Source organism: Eptatretus burgeri, chromosome 8 (genome assembly GCF_056783735.1).
Source record: "Eptatretus burgeri isolate ZD-2024b chromosome 8, Ebu_testis_v1, whole genome shotgun sequence".
NCBI lineage: Eukaryota > Metazoa > Chordata > Myxini > Myxiniformes > Myxinidae > Eptatretus > Eptatretus burgeri.
The window spans coordinates 26032861-26044074 of record NC_140968.1 but is presented as its reverse complement, the minus strand read 5'-3'; the positions used below and the strand labels follow the sequence as shown (position 1 = coordinate 26044074).

General features: G+C 40.1%; 1 protein-coding gene across 1 annotated transcript in view; it reads left to right on the top strand.

Moving 5' to 3' along the window:
• Positions 1–8467: 8467 nt before the first annotated feature.
• LOC147021361 (BTB/POZ domain-containing protein KCTD1-like) overlaps positions 8468–11214 on the top strand; it is a 183455-nt gene continuing 180708 nt past the window's right edge. Inside the window, exon 1 of the mRNA XM_085891234.1 lies at positions 8468–9121. Within this exon, the coding sequence (XP_085747360.1) occupies positions 8744–9121 (378 nt within the window). The 5' untranslated portion in view covers positions 8468–8743. The remainder of the gene's footprint in view (positions 9122–11214) is intronic.

The following is an 11214-nucleotide window of genomic DNA, read 5'->3' as shown; positions in this document are numbered from 1 at the left end:
CCTCCGCCAGGCTGAACAGCTTACGTTTTGTATCCCACTGATAGGTTGGATCTGAATCCGGACCTGAACCAGAATCTAATTGGCTTGTTCTAGTCACCAATCTAAACTCATCCACCTCGTTTTGCCGTAATCCATCCACAAATTTTGAAGATACTGCACTACCAGTCGTGGTCAAAAATATTGGCACCCTTGCACTTTTTTCAAATAACTCACAATTTTCTCCAAAAATAAGTTTAAATTGACAAAAGTATTTGGTCTCCACAATTATTTATTTTACTGTTAATATTACAGAACCTTTGTTTTTGATTCAGAACTTAAAATATCCTTTTAAATCAGAAAATAAAAATAAATGGCATTGACAAAATTATTGACACCCGTGACAACATTTGGTAGCACAGCCCTTGGACAAAATAACTGCAGTCAAGCACTTCCTAAAGCCATGAGTGAGCTTCCTCCACCTCTCTACTGTCAGTTTGGCCCACTCTTCTTATGCAAACTGCTCCAGTTCTCCCAGATTTGAAGGGTGCCTTCTCCCAACTGCTGTTTTCAGATCTTCCCACAGGTGTTCAATAGGATTTAGATCTGGACTCATTGCTGGCCACTTCAGAACAGTCCATCGTTTTATCTTGAATCATTCCTGGGTGCTTTTTGAAGTGTGTTTGGGGTCATTCTTCTGCTGCATGACCCATGACCTTTGATGGAGACCCAGCTTTTTGGCATTGGCACACATTCAAGGCACCCAGTGCCAGAGGCAGCTCAGCAACCCCAAAACATCACTGAACCTTCTCCATTTTTGACTGTAGGGAAGGTGTTCTTTTCTTTGAAGACTTCATTTTGTTTTCTGTAAACATAGAGGTGATATGCTTTACCAAAAAGTCTAATTTTGTCTCATCTGTTCACAGGGCATTCTCCCAGAAGGATTTCGACTTGTTCAGGTGTGTTTTGGCAAACTCCAGTCGGGCTTTCTTATGTCTCTCTCTCAGCAGTGGGGTCCTCTTTGGTCTCCTACCATAGAACCCAATTTCATTGAGCTGGCGACGGATGGTGCGAGTTGAAACTGTCATACCTTGTGTCTGAAGGTCAGCTTGAATCTGTTGCACAGTTGATCGAGGTGCTTTCTTCACCATTCAAACAATCCTTCGCTGCAATCTTCGATCAAGTTTTCTCTTGCGGCCACGTCCAGGGAGGTTGGCTACAGTCCCATGGACCTTAAACTCCTGATAACAGTGTGTATGGTGGACACAGGAACATCAAGGTCTCTGGAGATGGACTTGTAGCCTTGAGATTGTCCATACTTGGCTACAATCTTGTGTCTGACCTCCTCGGACAATTCTCTGGTTTTCTTTCTTTTCTCCATGCAAATTGCAGTACACACAATGACACAAAACAGCAGAATGACTCCTTTTCTCTATTCAAACTGGTAGAATGAGTGATTTTTATATTGCAGGCACCTGCAACTCACCACAGGTGAGTTCAGTTCCAAAGTAAAGGAGAATCACCTGATTGAAATGTAATTATTTCTAACAACTTCTCAAAGGTGCCAATAATATTGTCCGGGCCATTTTAGGATTTCTATTTGGAATAAGCGAAGATTTAGTAATTTTTTTCAGCTTTTTTTGGTTTTGTTCCACTGCAAACCAAAGAAATACAAATGTGGATACCAAAAGAGTTTTTAATTTCAACAATTTTCTGGAAGAAATGGTGCATTATTTGAAAAATGTGCAAGGGTTCCAATATTTTTGGCCACGACAGTATATGTCATTTTTGGCCCTATCTCTCAATGGTGAAGGATCACTTTAAAATTCTAGTAGTTGGATCCAGATCCAGATCTTCACCAAAATCTAATCAGTTCGTCCTTGTCGCAAACAAACCTGCCCTCCAAATTTCATCTGAATCCGTCCATAATGTTGTGACATATCCTGCTCACAGACAAACAAACAAGAAAGATGGCATGCATAGCATGATACTTGCAAAATACAAATAAACAAGTTTCCATAGAAACAGCAATTTGGTCATTTGGAAAAAAAAATTCTATCAAGTATTTTACATGATGGAATGTTGTGCATCGCAAATTTGGTCGATACATTTTCTAATTGTGGCCTAATAGGTGTTTTACATGTCTTGGATGGCATTGACCTTGACCTTTGACTAATTTTGACCAGATTTGATGCACATATACTACACATGCATACAAATAAGCTGTGTAAGTTTCAATCTGATATCTTGAAAAATTCCTGAGGTTTGGCAATAATAAATTCACAAAAATATCCCATTTGTTTATAATGGGGCGAAATTGTTGTCAGTCATGGGCACCGTTTTCTCTTTGCCACGTGGGACTTTTCTATTCCAAGTGGGACTTTTCTATTCCAAGTGGGAATTTTCCCTATGACACCAACCAAGATGAGCAGAACCTGAAAAAGAAGAAAGAGAAATTTAAAATTCTAATTTGCACCCTCTTGGCTTGGTACTGAGGTAGTTTACCAATTGGTACTGAGGTAGTAGCTTTTGATTACGACTGGTGAACCTCAAGTGTTGTTGCAGAAGGCCTTCAGAGAAACGAAAGGTCGAACAGAGTCCACGGGGTCTTAGGGAGAGTAAGGGTTCTAACAGGGTCTATAAGGTCTCCACTCTACAGGGTCTTGGAATCTTAAAGGGTCTTCAGGGTCTTAAGAGGTCTTAAAGTTATCAAGGATCAAAGAGTTATATAAAAGGTCAAAAGGGTCTTTGGGTCTGATTGGGTTTTAGGGGTCTGAAGGTTCTAAGGGATCTAAAGGGTCTAAAGTCGAAAGTTTTTTTTATGGGTATTAAGCGTCTTTGGGTTTTTAAAGGTCGAACTCTAAACAGTCTGAGGGGTCTTGGGAGTTTTTAGGGCCTTAAAGTGTCTTAGAATACTGAAGAGTCTTCGGGGTCAAAAGGATCTAATTCTAAAGGGTATAAAAGGTGTAAGTGGTCGAAAGGTCTTCATGTCTAAAAGGTATACTCCTGTAGTCCATAATTAATAAAGGTAATTAATAGACATAGTCAAGGTCCAATAATAAGTAATTAATAGATGTACTCACGGTCCAACTCAAGTTCAAACAGTATGCAATTAATAGACGTACCTGTACTCATATGGGTTGACCAATAATTCACCTCGATGAGGGTTCACTGTCTACCCGTGTTGTTTAGCTTTATACAGTACAAGACGATCCATGAACCCAGTGGGTTCCCGTTGCGACAGCGGTTGATAAAAAACAATGATTTCAAGAAAAAACAAAAGATAGCTCTAGCGAACTATACCGCTGAGGTTGTTTGCATTGATCAAATTCTCCTGGAGGACTTGACTGAATCAGGAATTGATTTTTAAATAATTTTCCCATTGCCCGATTTTAACGAAACTTGATACTGCACACCGCAGGAGAATGGTGAGTAAGGTGGATCGAAAAGTGTACACAATCGTGTACCGTTTTGGCTGTATTTCGGGAACATACATACATATATATATATATATATATATATATATATATATATATATATATATATATATATATATATATATATATATATACAAGATGAGAGTTTTATTAATATATATAGATGTACAGATATCTTGTGAATCAGCTGAAAATTAACGATTTGTGACCTTGACTTTTGACCTATTGACCTAAAAAACAAGAGGCTTCGAGCTTGTCACTACCTCTACCAGGTGGTGAAGTTTTGTGAACAATGGAATAAAAATGTGACCTGCAGACAACTGACATACAGACAAACAGAATAAAAATCACTCAGAGCGACACTTGGCAAAACAGAACAAAGTAGAAAGGCACTCGGCAGAGCGCATACCTCCGCCAGACTGAACAGTTTACGTTTTGTATCCTACTGCTCGGCTGGATCTGAAAGAAAATCAAATTGGCTTGTTCATGTCACCTAACCAACTCGTCCACCTGGAGTCTTGTCATAACTCATCCACAACGCTTTGAGGGATATATATATATATATATATATATATATATATATATATATATATATATATATATATATATATACATACATATACTGTATATATATATACATATACTCTATATATATACATATACTGTATATATATATATATATATATATATATATATATATATATATATATATCTAGCCACTGACTGATATTAAACATGGGTACCTTCTGGGTGGCATAGAAAGCTGAAATTATGCGTGCCGATGGATATCGAAGCCGGTACACCAGAAAAAAAAATGCAGAATTGTCAGACAACATCCATAAATGAAAATGTAAATAAATGAAAAAAATAAAAGAAAAACAAAGCAGGTGAGCGACCCAAGACAATAGGGAAGCACGGTAATTTTGTGTGCGGATGGACATCAAAGTCGATACACTAGTAAAAATCACAGAACCATCGGAAAGCATCCGTAAATGAAAATATAAATAAATGAAAAGAAGAAAAAAAACCCAGGAAAAATGAAATGCAGGTGAGCGACCCGAGACAATGGGGAAGCACAGTTCGTATGCTTATATAATGTGTAAGCATACCTCACCAGTGTGTGTATATATATATATATATATATATATATATATATATATATATATATATATATATATATATATATATATACATACATACACAATTTTTGGCCTGATTTCTCAATTTTAGAAATTAGGCCAATGTTGGCCATTCAACCTCAAACATAATTGGTGGATGAATTCAGTGACCTGAAATGCAAATCCTCTTCAAATTTCAAGTCAATCGAAGAAAAATTTAGGATTTTTAGAAGCTCCACCCAAGTTGTTGACCTCAAAAAGAATTGGTGGTTGAATTCAATGAGCTGATATGCAAATCCTCTTTAAATTTCAAGTCAATGGAATGAAAATTGACAATTTTAGAAATTTGGCTGTTGACCTTCTGGCCTATGTTGACCTTTTGGCCCCTGCTGACCTCAAAAATTAGATTGATGGTTGAATTCAGTGACGTGATATTTAAATGCTCTTCAAATTTCAAGTCAATCGGATGAAAATTGACAATTTTAGAAATATGGCCAATGTTGACCTTTTTGCCCATGCTGACCTCAAACAAAGTTGGTGGTTGAATTCAGTGACCTGATATGTAAATTCTCTTCAAATTTGAAGTCAAAATCAGATGAAAATTGAGGATTTTAGAAATATGAAAAAGTTGTTGACCTTTGGCCTATGATGACCTTTTAACCTTTTGACCTCAAAAATAAATAGGATTCTGTCATACCAACAACCGCACCATTTGGTGAAGTTTTGTGAAGATCGTTATAAAATTGTGACCTGTAGGCGATTAAAGGTGGGCGGACAGACAAACAAACGGAAACAATCAACACACTTGTCAAAAAAAAAAAAATTGCCAAGTAACAAACAAATGAAAAATCACACATAGAGCGAGCAACACTTGACAAAACAGAACAAAGTAGAACGGCACTCGGTAGAGCACATACCTCCGCCAGACTGAACAGTTTACGTTTTGTATCCCACTGATAGGCTGGATCTGGATCCGGATCTGAACCAAAATCTAATGAGCTTGTTCTCATCATCTACCCAAATCATCCACATCATTTTGTCATAACCCGTTCACATCATTTCAACATACCATGCTATATATCGTTTTTGGCCCTATCTCTCAATTGTGAAGAATCACTTGAAAAATTAGAAAAATTCTTGTGTTCAGATCAGGATCTTCACAAAAAGCTAATAAATGTGTCATTGTCACACCCCCAACTGTCCACCCAGTTTCGCCCGAATCCATCCATAACTTTTCGAGATGTCATGCTCACATTCAGACAGACAAACAAACAGGGGTGAAAACATGATGATCTTTGTATCGATGGATCTTTGTATCTATCCAGACATGATCTTTGTATCTTTGGAGGTCACTAGGTCTTACAATTATTGTTGATGACAGGTCATAAGCCACACCAACTGAATGTCTTCCAGACCATTACTCCACCATCAGTGACTTGGGGGAAGTACACATCAATCATTTGAAGTGTATTGGGGTCCCATGATTCATGTGAGTCTCCAACATTAAATCTGTTGTGATGGACAGTTTCATCAACTCAAATAAAGAGTTCATAGAACACCTTACCCCATGCAGTCTTGAGAAAAAGGGCATGGGAAGGGTCTTTTCAACTCTTGCGTTGCTTTTCCATGCATTATTTATATGCGCTTTGTTCATGAACTTTGAATAGCAGGTGCGATGGCAACCCTACGAAGCCGACAGATCAAACGGAACAGTCCAGAGCTGAAGTTTTGCCAACACTTCTTGGAGAAACTGACGATTTTGGAACAATCTTTGAGAAAAAGATGCAATTAAACAAACATATCTTTTGGACAAAATTAACTCTTGAGGTTGCGTCTATTACTAAGTGCCGCCATTTTGTCTGAATCTCAGTGTTACACCGCCCTAAAAGTACACACCAAATTTGATTGCTTGACATGGCATAAAATTTTGCCAAATTACTGTTGCATGGAAGGTATTTGGAAGTACAAACAAGGCAATTTGTGTTCTGCAATGTTCAAATATATAATTGAATTGAAATAAAATAAGTTTTCAAGATTGCAGAAAAAAAAAAGATGACAGACCAATGAATTGGAAGTTTACCGCTGTTGATGCAGCGTCTTTTACACCACCTTGTTTAACACGTTGCATTAGTTTGTCATGTCGGTTTGTGTCCTTTATGACGTCCCTAAAAACAGTAAGTTTCTTGTATGGAATGGTTTTCAATTTTGTCTAACTATGAGACAGGCAGACAGACAAAACAATTACCTTGCTACTCTCTGCGCATGTGAGCTTGGGACGAGATTCTGTACAATTTCCCAAATTCAGAGCCAAAGTTATGCTAAACTGCAGGTTCGTGCTCCGATTCGTGTTCTACAGTGTTCAACATAAAACATTCAATTTAAATTAACGAATTCCTCGATCATAGAACTAGAATGACAAACAGACAGAGTGAACCAATTGCCTAAACCCACTTTGCGCTACCCGTGCGGTGTAACAAGTAGCATTGCACGGCTCAGTCAGTGTTCCCACGGCATGGGTCATCACTTATGTTGATCTTTTTTTTGTCCTTTTCATGAAGACAATCGATTTGACTGCTATACCTCTTCTGGCAAAGCCACACTGTCCGGTCCATTATCATTCGTACACTCTTCAATTGAAGTAGTAAGTACCAATGGAGCAGCTTCTGTAATTTTGGTCCGAACATTGATTGTATCTTGAAATCATCATTATCTGATTGAGCGAACTTGTGCACACCTTTCAAATGCTTGCCACTCAATTGTTTTTACTCGAATTGCTGCACCAGCGGTCGCAACTCCTGCTAGTGTGGATATTGAAGCATAAAACCATAAACCAAGACTAGTTTAGAACTACCGCAGAACTCCGACCTCTCACCACCGAAGTCGAGGGGTATTTGACATCGTCGGTGCGCTTGCTAAGTGCGGGTTGGTGATGGTGAGCAGCCATGGGAATCAGACCAACAGCAGTCAGTAGAAAAAGAAACAAGTCTTTCACCCATCAAGCAAACAGATTGTTTATCGATCACAATATTTCACCTGATGAAGTCATTGAAGAATTTAAAAAACAACTTATTGTATTGTTAGAACTCTCAAAATCGGACGGAACTCATTCGGTTAGTGTGCGTAGCATGATGAATAATGAAACCCATCTAAAGGTTCCTTTATGGTTTCCATTCGAGGAACTGTTAGACATTGACAAGGTACCCCACAGGTCGATCTGTCCACCAACAGTTCATCCTTTGACTATCTTTGAGCTGATACGAATGAGCATCAAACACTCATGGATGATTTACAGCTGCGAGAAAAATACATGATGATCCCATGGTGCAGATTTAATGATGATGGAAAGAATCTCATAATGCGAATGGAATTATAATTGCAAGGACAGAAAGCCTTCAATCCAAGTGAACCCTTTAAAGGTTGTTTTAACTCCAAATCAAACATTTATCCCAGTTTCAAGACAGACAGCATGGCGACGGTGGCTGTGGCTCGAGGGAAAAGGGGTCTGAGGATGTTCTGGCACAAGCTCTTTCCAAACCTTTAATTATCCTTTGAAGTGGGATCATTTGGCCTCATCAGCATGACGCAAGGCAAAGGAGAGACCAACGCAGAGGCACGAATTACTGAAGAACAATCTTACCGACAAGTATCTCATTCCCACCCAAAGTCTCTTGTATACTGACGTCAACAATCAACAAGATTAAATTATTATTATCATTATTATTAATAATGATATCACAGAAACAATGAGCCTTGGCTTTGATATCTTCCCTGTATTATGACGTACAAATCTAGTACAAGCGTTAACCACATTGTCACTAGAACTCTTGCTGATGTATAACCGCTTCAATGGCACCATGAGCCCTCACAGATGGTATCTCCAGTGGTACAGTAAATGAGATTGTTGTTGTTCCCGAAGGAACGGGGGGGGGGGGGGAGGTGATTTGTAACCGGTGTGTGTGCCGGTCAGTGAGTGTGTGAGTCCACACGCAGATCTACTCAAATTATAGATCGTTCATTCTCAGATCAAACGCAAGTCGTACACCTTGGGGACGCTGTTGTGATTAAGTCTGTGTCGGTGAATATGCGAGAATTGTTTCTTCGCAGCATTTCTCTCAGGCCTTGCAACGCACCTCAGACCACGGGCTCGACTAGCGCCCTCGACAGTCACCAAACGTCACCCGATGCCGAAGTCGGTCATCGGTCTGTTTCAGAATGGACACGAACAACACTTCAAACGAAAGCACAACGAGGTGCAAACATTCCGATGAGGCGTTAACAGAACGAAGGGCAAGGGATAGAGAAAGGAAGAGAAGGGCCCGATCAAGTGAAACAGCAGAGCAAGCTCAGCGACGCACGTCGCAACACAGGCAGCACATGGCGGAGGTACGTGCGGTCGAGACCCCCGAACAAAGCAGGAGACGCCGGGAACGGAATAAGCATCACATGGCGGAGGTACGTGCGACCGAGACCCCCAAACAAAGCAGCAAACGTCGGGAACAACACAGACAGCACATGGCGGAGGTACGTGCGACCGAGTCCCCCGAGCAACCAGCGGGTCGTAGGACGCAAGACAAGCACCACAAGGCGGAGGTACGTACTGCTGAGACCCCTCCCTTGCACTCACAAAGGGTCTCCAGAACAAACCAACTCGTTACCATGGCAACCCTTTGGGCCGTGTGTGCACCGACACCTGCATATGGAGGTATCAGGTCGTTTGTGATACGAGCCCTCTGATTATGACGTCATGTCTGTTCATAATTATTATTATTATTAATAAAACGAGCTGTTAATCCCGCGATTTCTTACTTGCGGCCTCCTTACCGTTTACCTGTCTCGTCTCTGTGTGCGTCGGTGTGTTCGTGTCAAGGGCCATACGTTTATTATTAATATACAAGTTAATAACGATGGTTTGAATTAGTTTCGCTTTTACTGGACACGAAACCTCAGCATGGTGCTTCACATAATGTGTGTGGATAATCTATGGAATTTTATTGGACGACATTACCCTGACACTTCCCGGCGGAAGCTATTGTAATGATGCAGCGAATGTGCGCACGCTCTGGTTCTCAGGTCTACGCTTATCTAGATAGCCCATCGAGGTCTCGGTCTCTCGGTCTCTCGGTCTCTCTCTCGGTCTCTCTCTCTCTCTCTCTCTCTCTCTCTCTCTCTCTCTCTCTCTCTCTCTCTCTCTCTCTCTCTCTCTCTCTCTCTCTCTCTCTCTCTCTCTCGGCACCTAAGGGACGGAGAGCTTATTGTAATTGGTCTGTGTTAGTGAGTGTCTGCACGCGGATGCACTTTAAATAATTTCGTGTCCATTCTCAGATCTACTCTAATCTATATACCCCCATCGAAGAAACTCTGCGTTATTACCCTCCGCCACCGAAGGTATACAAAAGGGCAGCGCCGGATCAAGCCTCGGCTGGCCCTAAGGCACATTTTGAAATTTTAGAGAATGGCCTGAAAATTTTAAATTAGATCTCGGGCTCATGGAAATGGACCCCAGACAAAAGATGAACCGATTCAAGAACAAAATATTTAATACAAAAAAAAGACAAATATTTAATGTGAAAAGAATTTTTGGCCCAAATTTTTGGCTGGGCCTAAAGCACATGCCTTGTCTGCCTAATGGTTAATCCAGCACTGCAAAAGTGTGATACAAATTCAGTGGGATACAAAACGTAAACTGTTCAGCCTGGCGGAGGTATGTGCTCCACCGAGTGCCGTTCTAGTTGCTATGTGGTTGATTTTTGTGGCATAGTTCTGATATACTGCATTTGAACACAGCATGTCGTTCATGACCCTGAGATCTGAGGTTCAAATCGCATATATTATATCAATTTGTCCATTGTCAACCAAAGTCCCTGTCATACAGGTTAGCATATACCAATAGCTCCTGTGTCCATGCCCTACCTGCAATATACGTACAAGCTCTTCCATGAGTTTTGAAAGGCAGTTTACAAGCAATCTAACAAGTATGGTTAGGTTGAGGGGTCGTCCAAACTCCAAAGTAGAAACATGATAGATTAGATAGTTCAGAAAATGCCTTAACCCACGCAGTGTTGAAAAGAAGGACATGAGAAGGGTCTTTTAAACTCTTGCTTTGTGTTTCTGAGCACAGGGGGTAAGGTGTTCTCGATATTCGATATTCCCCAACTCTGAGAGCATGAGCTGCAAATTGGATTGGTCGAGATGGCAAAAACAACGGCTTAATATTTTGCCCAAATAATACTAAATGGAAGGTTTTTCGAAAGTGTCAAGAAGGCAATTTGTGTTAAACACGTATTCAAGTATATAATTCAATTGAAATAAAATAAGTTTTAAAGGCTGTTCAGAAGAAAAAAAAAATTGGGGGGGAAGTTTATCGCACTTGATCACTATCTTTTACAACACCTTATTTAACACATTACATTCATTCTTCGTGTCTCTAATGTGTGTCCTTTATATCGTCCTTAAAAACAGTACATTTCTTGTTTAGAATGAGTTTCGATTTTGTTTGATTGCCAGCAGACACGCAGACATATGGAAAATATTACCTCACTCCTCTGTGCACATATGCCTGGTGTTGGCTTTTAAATGGTTAGGATGGTGGGCTTTGGATCCAAGGGTCCTGAGTTCAAATCCCGCTCAGCTGTTGAATTAATACTAGTTGGGATTAACTCGGCCTGTCATCCTCCCGAGGTCGG